The sequence below is a fragment of the Artibeus jamaicensis genome, unplaced genomic scaffold, assembly GCF_021234435.1.
Source record: "Artibeus jamaicensis isolate MK-2021 breed Jamaican fruit bat unplaced genomic scaffold, CSHL_Jam_final contig_685, whole genome shotgun sequence".
NCBI classification, from domain to species: Eukaryota; Metazoa; Chordata; class Mammalia; order Chiroptera; family Phyllostomidae; genus Artibeus; species Artibeus jamaicensis.
The window spans coordinates 19313118-19333238 of record NW_026521924.1 but is presented as its reverse complement, the minus strand read 5'-3'; the positions used below and the strand labels follow the sequence as shown (position 1 = coordinate 19333238).

Below are 20121 nucleotides of genomic sequence, written 5' to 3'. Positions count from 1 at the left end.
TGAGATCATATGCTATTTGTCTTTCAACGCCTGGCTTATTTCCCTCAGCATAATGCTTTCCAGTTCCATCCATGCTGTTGCAAAGGGCAGGAGCTCCTTCTTTCTTTCTGCTGCATAGAATTCCATTGTGTAAATGTACCACAATTTTTTGATTCACTCATTTACTGATGGGCACCTAGGTTGCTTCCAACACTTGGCTATTGTAAATTGTGCTGCTATGAACATTGGGGTGCATAGGTTCTTTTGCATTGGTGTTTCAGAGTTCTTAGGATATAATCCTAGCAGTGGAATTGCTGGGTCAAAGGGCAGATCCATTTTTAGTTTTCTTAGAAAATTCCATACTGTTTTCCATAGTTGTATGAGTCTACAATCCTACCAACAGTGCACTAGGGTCCCCTTTTCTCCACAACCTCTCCAACACTTGTTGTTTGTTGCTTTTGTTATGGTGGCCATTCCAACTGGTGTGAAGTGGTATTTCATTGTGGTTTTAATTTGTACCTCTCTGATGGCTAGCGATATTGAGCATCTTTTCATGTGTCTCTGGATCTTCTGTATGTCCTCCCTGGAGAAGTATCTGTTCCTTTGCCCACTTTTTAATTGGGTTGCTTGTCTTCTTAGAGTGAAGTCGTGTAAGTTCTGTATAACTGATAAGTCTTTTGTGAAGAATCCTTTCAATGTTTCACCCATTTTTTAAATGAATTACGTTTTTATTATTGATTTGAGGAATTTTTATAAGATACATAATGAATATTTTTCCTCCACTGTTTGACTTGCCAAGTCATTTTTCTAATGGTGCCTTTTGACAAATTTAAACATTTGATGAAGGACTCAGGTTCTTTAGACTAGTAAGGTGGATAGTGGCCCTCTAGTTTTCCTGCCTTCCCTGGGGTCTGCTCTCAGGCTAAAAGCCATAGAAGAATTGGAGTATCGCCCAGTGGCTTTCTCTTCCGGGTGTTGTCTTCCTGTAACATCTGCCTGCCTTCAGGTGCTGTCCAGTATCTTCAGCGAGTTGTCCAAACATTACCGGGGTGAAACCCAAGTCAGGGCGCCCCCACCCACCCTGAGCTTGTGCCTGGGTTCTCGTCTCACTGGCAAGAGACAAATTCAAGCGAGAGACAACACATATAGTGGAAATGAGGTAGCAAGTTTGTTTATGAAACACACACGGGCATGAAGCTGCAAGCAGGCACCCGGCGAGTGTGAATGCACCATGTATAGAGAAAATAACGTTGTTGGTAAGTTTTTTAGTCAGTTTTTTCTGTAACTTGAACCAAGGCTACCAGTGGGCACTCAGCTGATCTGAGTCTGCCAACTGTTGGGGTTCAGTGGTTACATACTTTCGTCAGCTTCTAGATGCCTTTCTCCCCTTTCTAAACCTTGGGAGTCAGGTACAGCTCCAAAGGCTTTCCTTCTCAGCCAGTGAAGGCTCTTTGTCTTAGTGAAATTGCTACCGAGGCTCCCTTTCCCAGCAGGGTCTCAAGCACTGCCCTCCTCCAGCATTATCCTTGCCCGGGACGTTCAGAAAGCCCGGCAATCTCATTGGACCAGGCTCAGGACTGCGGAGACGAGTCTCCCTTGTCCCCCTGCCTTAGCGTACTGCCTGTCCTGCCTGACACAAAGTGTAGAGTTGATTTCTCCATCAGTGCTGATCTGAATAGAATCTACTTAGCCATTCCCAATGGCTTTTTTCTTTCAATATTTTATTTATTCATTTCTAAAGGGGACGGAGAAAGAGAAGGAGAGAAACATTGATATGTGAGAGAAACATCAATTGGTTGCCTCTCCCATGCCCCCAGCAGGGCGTCTGGCCCACAACCCAGACATGAGCCCCTGCGGGGAATCAAACCAGCAACCTCTCTGTTTGCAGGCCAGCACTCAACCCAGTGAGGCACACCAGCCAGTTTTGACCACAATTGAAATTGAAGTATAATTGACATACAGTATTATATTAATTTCAGGTGTACAGCATAATGATTTGATGTTTCATTATTGGGTTGGCCAAAAAGTCTGTTTAGTTTTTTCTGTAAAATAAAAGGTACATTTTTATTTTCACCAGTAACTTGATTGATTTGGATATTTTGAGTAGGTCAGCTATCTCCCGTGTGGTATAACATTGATTTTTCTTTCTTCTTTTTTTTTTTTTTTAAGATTTTATTTATTTATCTTTAGAGGGAAAGGGAAGGAGAGAGGGAGAGAAATATCAATGTATGGTTGCCTTTCATGCGTCCCCTGCTGGGAATTGGCCTGCAGGGAACTGGCCTGCAACCCAGGAATGTGCCCTGACTGGGAATCGAACCGTGATTGTCTGGTTCACAGGCCCGTGCTCAATCCACTGAGCTACACCAGCCAGGTGATTTTTCTTAATTAATGTCTAGATTTGATCACTACCAACTTCAACTGGTCTATCTGACCATGGAGCATCGACCAGCCAGAAATCTCCAGCACAAAACTTTACAAACCACTCTTGACACATTAGATCAGTCATGGTACCTTCTACGTACATAGCACAAATCTTTTTTTTTTTTGCACTTCAGTTGCATTTTTACCTTTCTTGAATAAAGTGTAATATGCCAAAAATGTTGCATATTTTCTTCCATCTTCAATATTAAAGTGGCTACACAAAAATCCACCAATTTTGATAAGTATTTTTTAAAGGCATACTAATATGACAGCTGTCACAATACAGTCTAACAAAATTGTTTAAAATGAAGTTAAAGACATCTAAGCACTAGTAGAGCCATATTGCGGAAAAAAACAAACGAACTTTTGGCCAACCCATGCATCATAAAGTGATCATCACAATAGGTATCATTACCATTGTCTCCATACCAATTTAATGCACTATCATTGGCTATATTCCCCATGCTGTACATTACATCCCATGATTGATTTCTTTTTATAAGTGGAAGTCTGTACCTCTTGATCCCCTCTACCTCTTTGACCTACCACCCTCAGCCCTCCTCCCCTCTGGTATGAATCTGGTTTTGTTCTGTTGTTTGAGTCCACATATAAGTGAAATCATACTGTATTTGTCTTTCTCTGTCTGACTTATTTCACTTAGCATAATACCCTCAAGGTCCATCCATGTTGTTACAAATGGCAAGATTTCATTCTTTTTTATGACTAATATGCCACTGTATGTATACAACACATCTTTATCCATTCATCCGTTGATGGGCACATAGGTTGCTTTCACGTCTTGGCTGTTGTAAACAATGCCGCAGTGAAGATCATGGGGCAGGTATCTTGTCAAATCAGTGTCTGTGCTTTCATTGGATAAATACCCAGAAGTGAAATTGCTGGATTGTATGGCATTTCTATTTTTAATTTTTTATGGAAACTTCATACAGTTTTCCATAGAGGCTGCACCAATGTACATTCCCATTAACAGTGCAGAGGGCTCCCTTTTTTCCACATTTTTGCTAATACTTGTTACTTTTTTGTCTTTCTTGATACACCTGCTGTGACAGTTGAGATGATACTTCACTGTGGTTTTGATTTGCTTTATTCTATTATAAATTTGATCATTTTCTCCATAAAGTCATACATCTTTTATTATGTTTACTTCTTCATTACCTATAATTTGAGTTGTTATTATATGTGCTGTCTTGGTGGAACTTAAATTTTCTGTATATATAAATGTTTTTCCGAACCATTTGAAAGTAAACTCTAGACATACCCTCTCATTCCTAAATACCTCAGTGGGTATTTCCTAAAAACAAGAACATTCCCTTATTTAACCTCAGAACAATTATCAAAATCTGGCTATTAATGTTGATGTAATACTGTTATCTAATGTAGACTTTCTTTCAAATTTCACCAGATGTCCATAGAGAAAAAGAGGAAAAGCCTTTTTTAACCAATTCACATTGCAATTGGTTGCCATTCTCTTGAGTCTCCTTGGCCTCTAATAATTCTTGAGTCTTTACAGTTCATGACGTTGCCATTTTTGGGAGAGTAGAGGGGAGCTGTTTTGTGCAATGTCCCTCCATTTGAGTTTGCCTGGTGTTCCTTCACAGTGGGAGACCACCTTTTCGGCAGAATGCCACTTTTTGCGCTTCTTGGCGTGTCCATCAGAGTCACCTGCAACCTGTGTAACCATTGCTGGAACTGTTAACTCCGATCGCTTGAGTAAAGCAGTGTCTGCCGAATTTTTCCATTAGAAACTTACTGTTTTTCTCCTTAGTAACTAATATGTTATCTTGATTCAATTTTTAAAATATAGTTGTAGGACCATTCTGGCCTTTGTTTTTATCCTTAGGTCAGTTTTTGGTAGGACCAATGGGGCGATGTCTTTACAAAGAGTACGAATGAGGAAATGGAAAGGGAAAGGAGGCTGTTTCAGGTCCCCACTCGATCTTGACTTAGGAGCCACACTGTTGTTTTTACTCGTGAATTTGCAGTTTTTTCCCCAGTAGATGAAAATCCTAACAAAACTCGTAACTTTGGGTTTCAAGGCTGATTAAATAATAGAACTGAATTTTATGGCAGTTTTCATGAAAATGGGATTCCACCCATGTGACCTGGTAATATTCTTCCATACTGTACCCTGAAGTACTTCTGTGCTGTAAATGACTGTAGCTCATTAAACATATTAATGAAATAATGTTGAGCATGGTTTGTAAAAAGTTTATAGAACAGTAAAATATAGACAAATGTATAGATTTTTAGAAATATCTGCAAGACAATAGTTGGAAACTAGATAATTAACATGCAGTAGAATCTTACCTTTGAATTACCTGGACTCAACAGTAATTTGAGGAATCCAGGGTCCCTGATGGACTAGAGTTGATAACAGACCACGTTCTGCTGACTTTTCCTAGCATGAACAGGGCTCGGTTGATATGTTTGAGCACCTCGTTAATTCTAATGATCTCAGACCCGTCATGGAGCGCTATGGCCTCATCCCTGAAGAAGATATTTGCTTTATCAAGGAACAAATTATAGGACCGCCTGCATCACCAGTGAAAACTTCATCTGTAAGTGTGTGTACAACTTCATTGGAAGTGACTCATGCTTTTCATCCAGTCTTTTCTTGACTCCTTTAGAGATATTTGAAGAGAAACACTTGGCTGTTTTAGAAAGACTAGGTTTAGAAGGACTTGGGAAGAAATATAAATGCATGTGTAAATTGAAATACATAATGTAAATATTTTATAATGAATATGTATGCAGCATTTTATATAGAAGCCTAAAGTAACTTCGTTTGGAAATTGTAACAGTGTATATCTTGTTTATCTATGAAAACTAACATTTAAAATATTTACCATATTTTGGACCATGAGACACACCTAGGTTTTAGAGGAAAATAGGAAAAAATTTTTGAAGCAAAAAAATTTTAATAACATAAATAACGTAATATTTCACCAATGTAAATGTAAACAGAACTCAACAACAGCATTAACAATCATTATTCCTCCCAAATGGGGGAAGGGGTGCGTCTTATAGTCTAAAAAATATGGTAGATATATGAAGATCCAGAAAAAAAAATGTTGAATTAGTTGGGAATTAAAAGTTGAATTAGTATCTGTTCTAAGTTTTTTTCATATGTGTGTGTGTGTGTAGAAATCTACTTGTAAGAAAGAGGTGGATTTTATAGCAAATTTCCTATTTGGAAAAAAAATGGAGCTCTAAAACGTCTTTGAATGGTGTATATCATTTAGGGTAGACGTGCACCTACTTTGAAAGATAATATTTATTTCCATGTATAAATTCAAGCATTAGCATGTAAGGAACCTTCTTACTAGTTCATAACAGGGTCTTATATTTTTTAAAACTTTTAACCCAAGAAAGCAGAGCTTGCTGGCGATGGGAAGTGGGGTACAGTTGGGATCCTTTTAGTGACACTAAGAACTAAAAAGGTTTAGTATTAACAGCATATCGTATACCTTAGCATTTCTTTTCCCTTTTCTACTAATTTAGGAATTAAATGGAAAGAACCTCCCAAATGATTTCACATTCCCGTTCAAGTATCTGTTTATAATTTTCATATTCATATGAATGCTTTGTTTGTAAGCAGATTTGGTTCTTACCCTAAAACTTTCCATGGGTTTTCCTGCCCTCCAGTGGTGCTATAAGGGACGTCCTAAAGAGAAGGCCTTCCTTTACGAGGTAGTGGCCAACAAAAGGAATGGCATCGATGTGGACAAATGGGACTATCTTGCCAGGTAGGCACTGAACACTTCAGAAAAGTTGGCTAAAGTCTCTGTACACTTTATACAATTGTTATTTAAGCAAACAAATAAATACAATAAAAATAGATGCTTGTGTAGTATAGTATTCCTATTTCGTATTAATGTTTGGGGACAGTTACCCTGCTGGAAAAGTTGATCTGTCTGCTTTGGACTCTTTCTAGGGACTGCCATCATCTTGGAATTCAAAATAATTTTGACTACAAGCGCTGTCTTAAGTTCGTCCGTGTCTGTGAAGTAGAAGAGATGATGTGCATTTGTACCAGAGATAAGGTGAGCTGTGGCAGAGGGACAGCAACGGAACAGGGTAGCTGCAGTGGTCATTTCCAGTTTGAAATCTAGACATAATGATTCAACGATTTGGAAAAATCAGTGTCTGGTAAATTGTCAATCTCTTCATGCTGAGCATTTATAAGTATCCTAAGGCTCTTTCCACTTGTACTGTATTGTTGAATAACAACAAATTTACAATAGACATTTATTAAGTGTTGTGCTAGGCACTGTTTTTAAGTCCTTTAGATAAATTAACTCAATCCTCGCAACCCTGTGAGGTAGATACTGTTATTATCCCATTTAACAATGAGCAAATTGAAGAACAGAAAAGATACACAATTAATAAATGGCAGAGCTAGAATTTCAAACAAGAAAATTTGGCTCAGGTCTCATTCTTAATCACTATGTTAGTATTTCATATAGTTAAAATAATAAAATCATTAGATCCCTGTTAGATTAGAGTCATGTAACTAAAGAGTAGTATGATATTATAAAAAGTCTTTCTTTTGAGCCCTGGCTGAGTGGGGCATCGTCCTGTGCACCAGAATGTTGTGGATTCGATTCCTGGTCAGGGCACATACCCAGGTTGCAGGTTTGATCCCTGGGCGGGGCATATATGGGAGACAGCCAACCCATCTCTGTCTGTCTCTCTCTCTCCCCCTCCCTCCCTCCCCCTCTCTCTTGCTCTTTCTTCCTCCCTCCCTCCCCTCCTCTCTCTCAAAAAAAAAAGAAATCAATAAACATATCCTTGGGTGAGGATTTTAAGAAATGTCTTTTCTTTGGAGAATGAAGAATATAAGAATAACAACACCTAATTTCTAGAGTCACAGGGAAAATGTTAAAACATACTATATGTAAGATACGTAAACCAGAACCTGCCACCGAGTTATAACACACAGTGTGCATGTGGGTTACTAAGAACGAAAGTTGCAGACCAGTGAATAATTTTACTTATCTGCCTTGCCATTTTTTGGGCGGGCTCAAGGATTTTGATGACGTAGCCTTCGTGTCTGCCTCCATCCCTTTTTCTTGTTTTGTATACTTGTCTGCTGACAGGTGTAACAGAATCCGATCCCTACATAAATTAATCCTAAATAAGCTAATAATTTATTTCATGTTTTCCTGCAGGAGGTTGAGAATCTGTATGACATGTTCCATACACGCCACTGTTTGCACCGCAGAGCTTATCAACACAAAGTCAGCAACATCATTGATAGAATGTAAGAAATTTGATGGTTATTTCCCTATAAAACCTTCTATGATGCTGTGCTCTAGAGTGTTCTGTATGGATCAAGTTGAGATTTCTAGATTAATTCACGTGATTTTAAGTGAGTAAATCTTAAACTGTTCCCTGAAATGAAACAAAACTAACATAAAGTAAACTTGACTTAGTTGGGGGAAGAGTTGGAGAGTGGATTAAAGGGGGCAAGATGAAGGGCAGAAAGGCTGGCTTAGGCTAGACGTGAAGAATTAATGCTGGGACGGCTTAGGACCTCCGCACAGGCTGCCACTTTGTGCCAGGTGTCAGTCGTCGAGGTGATCGGAGGGATGTGGATAATTGACATTCTGAAATGAATGACCAACAATTTTAAGAATTAAGATTAATCTCCAGCTGTACCCTGTCCATTACTTATCAAAATTAATAGTAAAACCAACAGGAATTTCGCTCTTCCCTGTTCCATTGCAGAAAAGTACAGCCTAGTCCCTAGGAGCTAAAACACTCCATGAGGAGTTGCCAAAGTCCCGTGGAAGTCCAGTGTACATCTTGTCTCTAAGATGCCCTTGAATTGATTTAGTGTAAGCCTTTCATGTTCATGTTTGTGATGAAGAAATTGACCTTTTTCTTTTTATCATGAGTGGACTAGTTAGAATACATTCTTCTATTTGTATGGTTGTTCCTTGGGTGTAGGAGATTTTTGTTGTTTTTGTTAGATTGTTTTTTAATTTGGACAGTTAGAGAGATCAAGGTGCAAAGCCTGGTACTGCTTCCTCCTGACTCGGTAAAATAAAAATCTGCTTCATTTCTGCACCTGTAAAACCGAGGCTGTCTGTGTTGCTGTTGGAAAGATTAAATAAGACAGTGGTACTAAAGCCCAGCCCTAGCGTCCGGGACACAGTGTGCGTGACAGCCCACAAATCACCACACACGTATTTTGTACAACTGAGGAACAGGTATCTGTAGGACATTGTGTCTCAAGATTCTACTTCCTTAAACTGGGGAGATTTCCTCAACTTTAAGCAAGGCCTAAAGTACCCATTTAAATGTTCTCATAAGCAGAAATTTTTATTGATCTTTAGGATTACAGATGCTCTCCTGGAAGCAGACCCCTACATAGAGATTACAGGTACTAATGGGAAAAAATACCACATTTCCACAGCCATCGATGACATGGAAGCCTACACTAAGCTAACAGGTAAGGCCTAGAAGGGAACATAGCTGGTCCTCCTCAGATAAAGGATAAGCTGTCCCTCGATTGCCCGGGGGCTATTTTTCAAACATACCGGGCGAATTTGGCTTCTCAAGTAATTTTATACTTTTGGATTGGAGTTTTATCTCTGCTTTGCACTAACAAGATAACCTTGGTAAAGTTATTTCACTTAAAGTTAGTCCTCATCTATGAAATTGGAGTAGTGATACCTAACCTGTACTTTTGTTGTGATGCTTGAGTGCGGACTAGCAGCACCCAGTAAATACTCAGTGTTTATGACTATTTAACTTACAGTGTAGGTGGATTAATATCAGTCTGATACCCCACAACGGATCCACCCCTTTAATGTGTTTTTCTGTTGTTGTTGCAAAACAGAGGGTGCCAGGAACATTTCTGCACACTTCAGCAGAAACAAAATCTGCCGCTGGGGGGAGAAGGAAGAAAGGCGAAAGTGTCACAGCTGGTTCTTTGATGTGGGAAAGTGTAGACTGAGAGATAAAGATCAGCAGAGCAAAAGATGCAGACCAAAAAGTATATACCAGCCAGAGCTCCTAGAATCGGCGCGATGGCTGGAGGTTCTGAAAATGAGCAAAAGCAGCAGAGGCTGAGCAGCCTGAGACGTACAGCCAGCATCACTCACGTCAGCTTCCCGCCAGCTTCCCGCCCGGGGCGCTGCCGCTGCTGCTCTGGCCCTGCGGGGCTCTGTCTGCAGCTCCCTGCGCAGTGAAACGAAGCAGTTTCTCTCACACTGTCTTTGAACAGCCCACATTCTTCATTCCCAGCACCTCACAGATTGATGCTTTTGTAAAATACGATAAAAACAAATTACTAAGAAGATGAAGTGGTGAGGCTGGGGAGGGGGCAGAACATACAAAAATAAGCCCCAATTTGTAATGTTGAGTTGAGAGACTTACCACACATTTCAATAATCAAAAGAAACATAATATAGAAAAATCTTAATTCTTAAAACTATACGTTGTTCTTTAAAAATATACATGAAGGCAATTTATACAGAGTCCCTCTTACACTTGTAACTTTTTAAAAAAGGTTTGTTTGTTTGTTTGTTTGTTTGTTTGTTTTAGAGGAAGGAGAAGAGAAAGAAGAATATTGATTTTTGTGTTTTATTTATTTATGCATTCATTGGTTGATTGTAGTATGTGCCCTGGCCAGGGATCGAACCCACAGCCTTGAAGTATCAGGATGACATTCTAATCAACTGAGCTTACCTGGCCAGGACCTACACTTAACAACTTTTTAGTTATTTTCCAATCATAACTAAACCAAAAATTAGAAGTGAAACAGTGATTCCCCGTATTAAATGTATGTGTACACTGAGAACACAGTATATCAATATTTGAGGTTTATAATGTGACAGATGAGTTTGCTTCTTGGTTGTTCATTGATCTAGGTTGCACTGAAGACAGTTACTCGCAGGGGAAACGCACAGGGCCAGGCGGAAGTAAGGCCTGCTGGAGCGTGGTTGGTAGGATGTTAATATGGTGTCATGATTTGTAGTTTTAATTTGAGCATTTCACCTAACACGTCCTGTGGTGCGCTTGAGTGTGATATTGTCATGTTACAGAATTCCATGCTTATGATTTTGTAATATAAGAGTTTGTCATAAAAAAGGGACATTATTTGTGCTGGACCCCGTATTTCTAAATTGTTTGTTTTGTTTTAATAACATCATAGTATATAAACTAGTCTTCCTTTATTATGTTAATAGGAATAGAAGAAAAGGTTGTATAACAATTTGAGCAAGCTAGGGAGAATTATTTTAACTTCTGTCCCAAATGAGGCAGGTGCTGCTTTGTTTTAAAAAGTCATGCTGTCTTGGCCCGATGGCACTGTTGGGACGTCATCTCCGTACTCCAGAAGGCTGCAGGTTTGATTCCTGGTCCAGGCACATACCTAGGGTGCGGGCTGTCTCCCCAACTGAGGCGCGTACATGAGTCATCCAATTGCTGTTTCTCTCTCACATCAGCATTCCTCTCTCTCAGTCTCCCTTCCTCTCTAAAATCAATAAACACATCATTGGGTGAAGATTTTTAAAAAACTGTGTTTCAAAGCCATCCTTAGTCATTGGAAGCCATCATCAAGTCTAACAATTTAGCCTATATCATTTTATTATATTTAACCTACTGGTGGTGAAAAGAAGTCTGGATTTTACAGACTTTTGGGTTATCTGACCGTCCATGGACTAGACATTTTAATGAGACTGTGTGTGACTAGACTTAGCTCTTGCTCACTGTGAAGGTTCTGTAACGTGCAAACTGGCTTTCACCCTGTTCGGTGAGAAGAGTCCACTGACCATATTGTAGCAAAGCCAAGAATCCCAGACAAAGGACTAGGTCACCAGAGATGAGAACAAACATAAGGCCTTTCCCACTTCTGTCCTTTGAGACTGGGATCATCTCATTCTTCTTGCATTTTATTCCTGGCAGTGATATAATCCATATCGTCCTTAACTACATGACCTTGAAGGAATAGGACCATGTGAGCCTTCCTGACCTTTCCTGCTTTTCCAAAAGGCAACTTCTCTTCATTTTAAAATCTCAACTTATTTTTTAACTTTTTACAATGATTTTCCACATTTTATAGTGAACACTTGTATACTCACCACCTTAAATCTAGCATTTACTGAACTTGCTTTATCAATCCCTTAGCATTTCTATATCCATCTACGAATTTATCTTAATTTTAAAGTAAATTGCTGTTATCAGTACACTTTAATCTTTTGGCGTGCCGATTAAATTTCACTGATTATGGACTTTTCCTTTTGATGTAAAATTTACATGCCTTTATATTAATATATAAATCTTAAGTGTGCATCTACTGCATTTTGAGAGATGCAGGACACAGAACACTGTCTTCTGAGAAAGCTGCCTCATGGCCCTTCCCCGTGGGCTCCTGCCCTCTGCACCCCTGGAAGCCATCACTGTCTTTTCTAGACTTTCCTGTGATTGGAATCATGCAGTGCTCACTCTTCCATGTAAAGCTGTTTCACTCAGCTTGATCCGTCTGAGATTCATCCCTACTGTGTTCCTGTTCATTTGCTGAGTAATAGCGCCATCATATGAATGTGCCACAGTTTCTTTCTCTGGTCTCTCTGCTTCCAGAATTCTTATTTCTGGTGAATGTTTCATCGTATCTGGATGTGGCTATGTTAAGCATTGCAAATGTTAAGACCACTGTCTTAGGTAATCGTTTGCTTACCTTGGTCTTCACCCCTCGATATTCCTAAGCAATAGGTGGGCCTTCCCCCTTTTCTCCCTTCTCTTGCAAGCTCCCCACCCTCACATCTCTTACATTAAATTGGAATCATAGAATGTTAAAATTAAAAGGACCTTAGAGGTCATCTACTTAAAACTTCCTTCTTTCCTGGCCCTGGCTGGTATAGCTCAGTGGTTTGAGTGTAGGCTGCGAACCAAAGGGTCGCAGTTGAGCAAATTTGGATATATACTGTAATTTTGATATTTGCATGTCAGTGTTAAGTTTTTTGGCAGGATTATAGTTATGTAGGAGAGTGTTCTTGATCTTGGGAGACACGTGCCGACGTATTTGGGAGTGCAGGGTCTTGATGTCTGTGCTTTTCAGATGCTTCCTTCAACAACTTGTGTGCGCATGCGCACACATGGAGACAGTGTGCGTGTGTGGGGGGGAAAGGTTAACAGGTGGTGAATTCAGGGGAAGGGTATTTTTATTTCTGAAGTTTTTTGAAATAAAACGTTGGAGGAAAAACAAACTACCGCCTGCTGTCATCATGGAATAGAACTTTAAAATGAAAAATTCACATCACTCCGCTTTAATAGTTACCAACACATAAGAATTTTGCTTCATCCCTCACTCCCATGATACACTGGACCATTTTGAAGCAGTTATCAGGCATAATTTTGTAATTCCTTAAGTATCATTCTTCTTAAACAGAACAAAACAACAATAAATTAATATACCCCTGCATACACCCATAACCTAGCCTCAAATCATCAACTCTGGTTCAGTCTTGTTTCAGCTCTACCCTTCCCCATTCATTAGATTACCTTGAAGCAGATCCAAGACGTTGACTAGAATGTTTTTGCAAAGGGCTTATCGCTTCAATCTTTAAAAAAAATTTTTTTCACAGTGTGATCATCATAGTGTGTCTACACTTATAAACTGCTTGGAGTCACTTCAGAGGTACAGCAAGGTCTGAGTCTATAAATCTTTTATAGTTTTTCAATTTGAATATAACTGAAATTTCATCAAATTGGCAGATAACATTTTCCTGGAGATTTTATACTCTACTGATCCCCAATTGGACGCAGCACGAGAGATTTTAAAGAAAATTGAATGCCGTAATCTGTACAAGTACGTGGGTCAGGTTCTGCTAAGCGGAGAGAAGGAGAAACTTGAAAGGGTAAGTTGAGTTTTCTAGCGCCTTCCGGGAGGGAAAGGTCCTCTGTCCTCCAAGAATATCGTTAACCTGCCACAACTCCGTGGTTCTCCCTGAAGTGCCGTACGTGTATTCTCCTTTCATCTCATTTCCATGAATACAGTGTTCTTAAGTCTACCCTGTACATGGAGAGAACTGAGGCTTGGGAAGGGGTTGAATTACATGCCTGTGGAAGCCCAGGTAGCCGAGCCAAGATTCAAAGCCACGTCCCACTTACTCTCAAGTTAAGATACTTGCATGAGCTTCATTGAAACCTTAAGGACCTTAACTTCTTTCACAGTTTATCAGGTTCTCCCAGAGGGCAAATGCTTGCATTTTTAAGTTTACGTATCTGTTTTTCTCTCCTGCTTGTTGAAGATTTTACTCTCTGCCAGCAAGTAACATGAGCCAAGCTGATAACCACACCCCACTTTTAATGCCTCCTTGGGTTACACTTTAGTTCCTCTTGTTTACGAAGAGGCTGATGCCACATTTTTTAAAAATGTGGAAGTTCTGTTATGAAAATCACTCTATCCTGATTCGATGAAAGGATGGTGTAGGCACATTTCTCCTGTTTCCTGCATGACCCAAATTAGTGGATAATTAGACACACAGCATCCTTGCCTAGCACCGTCTCGTAATACACTGTTTTCTGTTAGCTTCGCTAGAGGTGGGAAATCGTGACTGAAAGAAGGAGGGTATGGGACTGTGTTGTCCAGTCACTAGCCACTGGTCACCTGGGGCTAAAGCGCCGTTTTCAGAGAGAGAACCTCTTCATGGCACAAGTACTTACTAGTGATGAACTGGAGTTCTAACACGAGGAGTCTTGACTTTTCCAGAAAGACTATAAAAATCTTCCAAAAGAGATCGCTGATGCCAAACCTGACGGAATGAAGCTAGAAGCCGAACTGAAGGCTGAAGATATCATCGTGGATGTAAGTAATTCACCCGATAATATACTAAGTAAAGAATTTTTTAGAGAATAAATCCCCCCATTATGCATTATAGAAAAATTTGGAAAATACAGAAAGATAGAAGAAAGAAAAGAATCAGAGTCCTACTCCTTTGAAATCTTGGATCTCCGCTATATATATTTTTTATAAGGCTCTCATTTGTTATTTTCTTGTTGATGCACCTTTGAGTGAAGGGCAGTCTCTCCATAACTGTCTTTTGCCAAGGGGTATTGTGAGTGAGCTGCCCTTGGACCACTCTCTATTCACCTGGCTGCATATTAAAGCGCCTCAGATTTGCAGAGTAGGCTGCAGTTTTCTCTTTCATTCATGAGGTTCCACCCCAGAATACAGGGATCTCGCATTCCGACTTCCTGAGACTCTAAAGGACTTCACTCTCCAGAGTGTTTTCCTGGCTCCGCATGTCTGCCTTTGCCTTCAGTGCATTACGGGGTTGGGGGGGGGGCTCTATCACCCTCAACTCAGTACAGTATTGCTAGTCACTCCCCACCTCCCTTTTAGTTTTTCCCTCAAAATGCAATTGCCTGGTAAGGGGGCGGGTCCAACTGTTTGGATCTCTGGGCCACACTGGAAGAAGAAAAGTTGTTCTGGGCTACCCATTAAATACACAAACACTAACAAAAGCTGATTAGCATAAAACAGGTTTAAAGTAAATTTACAATTTTGTATTGGACCGAATTCACAGCCATCCTGGGGCTCATGCAGCCCAAGGGCTGTGGGTTGGACACCCCAGGTAATGGACAGGGCCACAGGTTCCCGAAGAGTCCTTGTGCAGCCGGAGAGCATGATGTACCCATGGCCAGCAGACATGAAAAGAATAACCTGCTCTTTAACCAAAAGGCAAATTGATACAGTAATGAGAGATTTTTTTGGCTATCAGACTTGTAAGAACAAAAATTGTATAAGACTTTGTGATAATAAAGGCATGTGAAATGGGACTGCAACTTGTTATTAGAAACCAAACTAGCATCACTTTTAAGTAACTCAGCAATTTCATTCTAGGGATTTTTCCTATGGAGATCATCAGTTTTGCAAAAAAAGTACAAATATATTCATCGTGGCAGTATTACAGTGTGAAATTAGGAAAAGTGTATATGTCTCTCAATATGAAATACAGTAGAATAATTCAAATATTAAAAGTTGTTTTTAATAAAATAAAAATGGAAAACAGTTTTTAACAAGCAAAGGTATTTGTAATAAGTGAAGAAAAGCAGTACATACAGGGTGATTTTATATGTATAACATAAACATGTGGGGTTGTGGGGGTGCTGAGCAGTTGCTCCCTCCCAGGTAAAGGGGTGCAGCGCACTCAACTGCAGCCGCCGGTGCAGAGTCAGCAGGCCCCGCAGAACGGGAGGGCTGGCCGTGTGCTGTGGACTCCTGCTGTCATTCGTACGCTGCAGCTGAGTCCCTGACGTCCACCTTTCTCTCATAGGCTAGGACAGTAGGGCCACTGGACCCCACATTCTGGTTTTCTTCCGTCACCACTCCCAGGATAAGCTCCTCTTATCATTGGTTCTTTCCTGGACCATCATGGCCACATTGCTGTGTTTCTGCCCCTCCCTTCATTTCCAGTCTCCCCCTCTCCCAAACCCGTCCCTGAAACCCTTTGGCATTTTCGCTTCGCAATCAATAAACCCCACTGTTGCGTCAGCCTCCTGACTGAACAGCTCTTTGTCTTGGTTGCAGCCTGGTCGTCCTCTGAGAATGTGCAGCTCCTTCAGGAAAAGTACATTCCTCGGGGTTAGGGCGCCTTCCTGTTCATCAGACCTCGTGTTCCCGAGTCCCTCCCACGTGAGGACCCTGTGCAGGGTCCCTGCTCCTCTGACACCGAGCCCCTCAAGCCACCTGTTGCCCTCTTGTAAGAGTCTCGCTGTCTGCTCCAGTTCCTGCCATTATCCTCCATAGTCCACATGGCCAGTCAGCTCTGATCGCTCCGTGCTCATCCTCAGGGACCTCAGCCGGCGCTCAGCATGTTACACTCTGAACCTTGTCAGCACTCAGAAATACCCGCCCTCTGAGAGTCACTTCTGTCCACCTTCCTGCTCTGTCCACAGACCCCTTGCTCGTGTGCTTGTTCTTAGCCCAGGAGGACCTCCCGTTGATTGTCTCCTCCCTGCCAGCTCGTCCACAGCCTTCTGCCTTCATTTCTCTTCCCGTCTGACTTAGATTCTGTGTTCCATTAATCCAGTCATGTTCTGCTGTTGACCTCAACTCCCTTGTCTGTCTGTGCATCTATCTAGCAGAAGGCTGATTGACAGTTCATGGTCACCAGCCTTAGCTGGGCCCTCTGAATTTTTCTAGCAGGCTTAGTGCAATTCTCCAGGCTCTGCAATGACTTTCACATCACCTTCACTCCACTCAGACCTCCAGACACTGCTCCCCGACCCCAGCCGTATCACCCTCAGTGACTAACCCCACCACAGCTCCCATTTCAGAGATAAAACATAGGCCACGAGGTAGGAACTCCTGCACCCTACGCTACAAAATCAGCAAGCCTGACTCCGTCCGCCGCTGTGTTCAGCCTTCCCTCTGGCTCAGTGGGGAACGGTCTCACTTCCTATCGAAAGTTGTCCTGCCGGTGATCTAGACCGAGGCCCTCCAACAGAACATTCTGGTGATGGGAACGTTCCATGCATATCTGCACTGTCCATTGGGTGGGCAGTAGCCACACATGGCTATTGAGCATTTGAAATGTGGCTACTGCAACTGAAGGAAGTGAATTTTGTGTCGTGTATGATGTTCGTGATTTCTTTTTCTGCTTTTACTTTTATTCGTACTTATTTTATGCTGAATTTACTCTCGGGCCACAAGCTTTTGTTTCTTTTGGGATATCATGTTCTGCGCAACTTCCTCTTCTGGTTTGGGAACAGTCTGCTCTTTTCAGTAGTGGCTGGGAGAGCCCTCGTGTGGGCGAATCCGCTCGCGAGCTCTGTTAAGTTCCGTGCTGCATCTCGGGGGCTTTGTTCACCTGGATGTGCTCCGTGACCAGAGAGTCTGCTGCTAGACCCTTAAGTTCAGCACTACTCTGTGTTTCTAAGCACGTGCAGCAAGAACTCAGCACTCTTTTGGGGCCACCGACCCTGTGTCCAGCCCCAGTGTTTGGCCTGGGCACACCCACCAACTCCACCATTGTAACAATGGATTAGCAAACACTGCTTATGTAAAGTGACATCTGTCAGGTACTTGGTGGCTTTTCGATTATGCATACCCTTGATGGCCTGGGCAGCTTCACAAGTGTTCTTAAAGCAAACACGGAGATTTGAACCTCCTAATTCTCGTGATTTTGTGGGGTGTTCTGGGTCAAGTGAATAGCGAACTATCTTCAGAGGTCTCCTCTGGTCGAATTGGGGAAGAAGAAGCTGAAGTTAATGATTTGAAATTTAAAAAGCCGTATGTGGCTAGTGGCTACTGTGTTGGGCACTGCAGCCGCAGAGCCACTTGTTCCTGTGGCACCTTGTGGAGTTGACACCCCTCTCTGACTCCCCTGGAGTTGACACCCCTCTCTGACTCCCCGTCCGCTGGGAAACAGCCTGTCCTCAGATTCAGCAAGTGACGAGCTCCACCCTCTAGCTGTCTCCCCTCTCTTAACCTTTCTTGGATACTGCATTTCTCTCTCATGTCTTCTTATTTTTTTTCTTCAGTTTAAAAAAAAAAATACAGTCTCAATGTGGTTTCTTCTGTATATTCTTAGTCATAGAACTCCTGTTCAGCTGGACTCCAGGTGGGTCTCAGTAGTGGCTGCTCTGGGGTTTAGTCGTAATTTCGAAGTGGTCCTGGGAGGAGGCGAGCACGCTGTTTCCCTGCTCCACCATCTTAACCGGAAGCCTCTCCTGTCTCCTTAACAGCCAAACTTCTAAAAAGTAGTCTTTTGCATTTCTTATTTACTTGCGAACCATTTTTGCTGTTGTCATCACTATACCACAAGAATTGTGTTCTTACCAAGATCACTGATGACTCCAGTGTTACTAAACCCAGCAGACAGTTTCCGTCTGCTCTGCCCTGGAGCTGTTTCTTCTGCTTGGAATTCTTTTCTTTATTTCCTAGGCCTGGTTAATTGCTGCTCATTTAGTAATTCTCTGGTCATTCCCCAGGAGCTCCAGACCGCTGGGTTCCCCGGTTACAAACGTTCATGGTGCCATTTGCTTTATCTTGGTAGCTCTTATAACAAATGTGGTTAAATGATTACTTGGATAATTATTGAACTTCAGTCTAGGCTCTATGGTCTGTGGTGGAGCTGGGATCTGATCAAGTTTCCTTACTGTATCTCTAGTGCTTACCATGCTGTCTGTTACGTAGTAGGTATTGACTGTATATCCTACTGATGTTGAAAGTGCAAATCCCACCCCCCGTATTTCAAGACCAGATCCCTGTGGGCCATGGACCATTTTTGTTCCGCCATAAGCCCATTTACCAGTGCTCTTCTGAACCTTCAGAGAGCTTCACTCTATTTTCTCCTGATGTCCCCACAACCCAGGATTCTGTTTTCATTGTTACTGAATATGTAAACGATCATCTATTTCTTGTTTTTATTGAGGTTGTCGACATGGACTATGGGATGAAAGACAAGAACCCTATGGATAATGTTCACTTCTATTCTAAGACTGACTACAGCCACGCCAAAAACATTACTAAAAATCAGGTAACTGCTAAGATTTAAAAAAAAAAAACAAAAAAACTACTGTAGTGGCATATGGCAGATCTTTATAGTGCATTTGCATTTTACATGCAGGTGAGGTCCTAAAGTCAATTCATATGGTAAAAAAAAATAGAATAAGCTTATTTTTCAAATGAAAGTGCACCTGATTTTCCATAAACCAGAACCACCTTAACAGCCAGCTTTCCCTGTCTGCAGAAGTACTGTCTTTAGTTTGAAGGCCGGGTTCTAAGTCTCTGGGGAAGGGAGCCTTGCATGGTTGAAGTCATGCTGGTTCAATGTGCTTGTTTGCCTGTCTTTTGCAGTCTACCTACAATTCTATAATATAAACCTTTAGTCTTTTATCAAATGAACGTACAATTATAGTGCATTTTGCAAGATGGAAACTACCATGAATTCTTTTCTTTGGATTATAATCAGGACAAAATAACAAAGCAATGGGGTGCTTTTAATACAACATCAAGAATGGAACTAAGGCTCTGACTGATGTAGCTCTGGATTGAGCGTGGGCCTGCGAACCAAACAACTGCAGTTCGATTCCCAGTCAGGGCCTGGGTTGTAGGCCAGTTCCCACCAGGGAACCCATGAGAGGCAACCATACATTGATATTCTCTCCCTCTCTCCTTCCCTTCCCCTCTAACGATAAATAAATAAATCTTAAAAAAAGAAGAAGAATGGAACTAAGGAATAACTGATCTCCCTTTCACGTGTGAGCTCCAGGTGACAGTGAAATCTTTTGTCCTTTGACAAGGTCTCACACTTCCTGCCGGACATCTTTGCGGAGCAGCACGTCCGACTGTACTGTAAGAAGACGGATCACATGAGCCTGCACGCCGCGCAACAGCATTTCATAAAGTGGTGCCAAGACAGGGATTTCCCCAATCCAAAGGTGGGTGGCTTGTTATTCACTTACTTCGCAGAAGTGTTACTGTTTTAGTAAAGACCAAAAGAGATCCTTACCTCCCTCTGAAAAATTCTCACTTAAAGTATAGTCATTTGGCCCCGGCTAGTGTGGGTCAGGGGATTGAGCACCAGCCTGCAAACCCAAGGGCTGTGGGTTCGATTCCCAGTCAGGTCACATGCCTGGGTTGTGGGCCAGGTCCTCAGTAGGGAGCTTGCAAGAGGCAGTCACACACTGATACTTCCCTCCCTTTCCCTATCTCTAAAAATAAATAAATAAATAAGTTAA

The 20121-nt window shown here is 41.5% G+C and overlaps 1 protein-coding gene across 2 annotated transcripts in view; it reads left to right on the top strand.

Moving 5' to 3' along the window:
* The window catches only part of SAMHD1 (SAM and HD domain containing deoxynucleoside triphosphate triphosphohydrolase 1), a 51908-nt gene that overhangs the window by 26518 nt on the left and 5269 nt on the right, over nt 1–20121 (top strand). For both annotated transcript variants that reach the window (XM_037164466.2, XM_053671213.1), the window contains 9 exons: nt 4824–4979; nt 6067–6167; nt 6356–6464; nt 7593–7684; nt 8763–8878; nt 13147–13289; nt 14144–14239; nt 18813–18917; nt 19684–19821. In XM_037164466.2, coding sequence (XP_037020361.2) covers nt 4824–4979; nt 6067–6167; nt 6356–6464; nt 7593–7684; nt 8763–8878; nt 13147–13289; nt 14144–14239; nt 18813–18917; nt 19684–19821 — 1056 coding nt within the window. The remainder of the gene's footprint in view (nt 1–4823; nt 4980–6066; nt 6168–6355; nt 6465–7592; nt 7685–8762; nt 8879–13146; nt 13290–14143; nt 14240–18812; nt 18918–19683; nt 19822–20121) is intronic.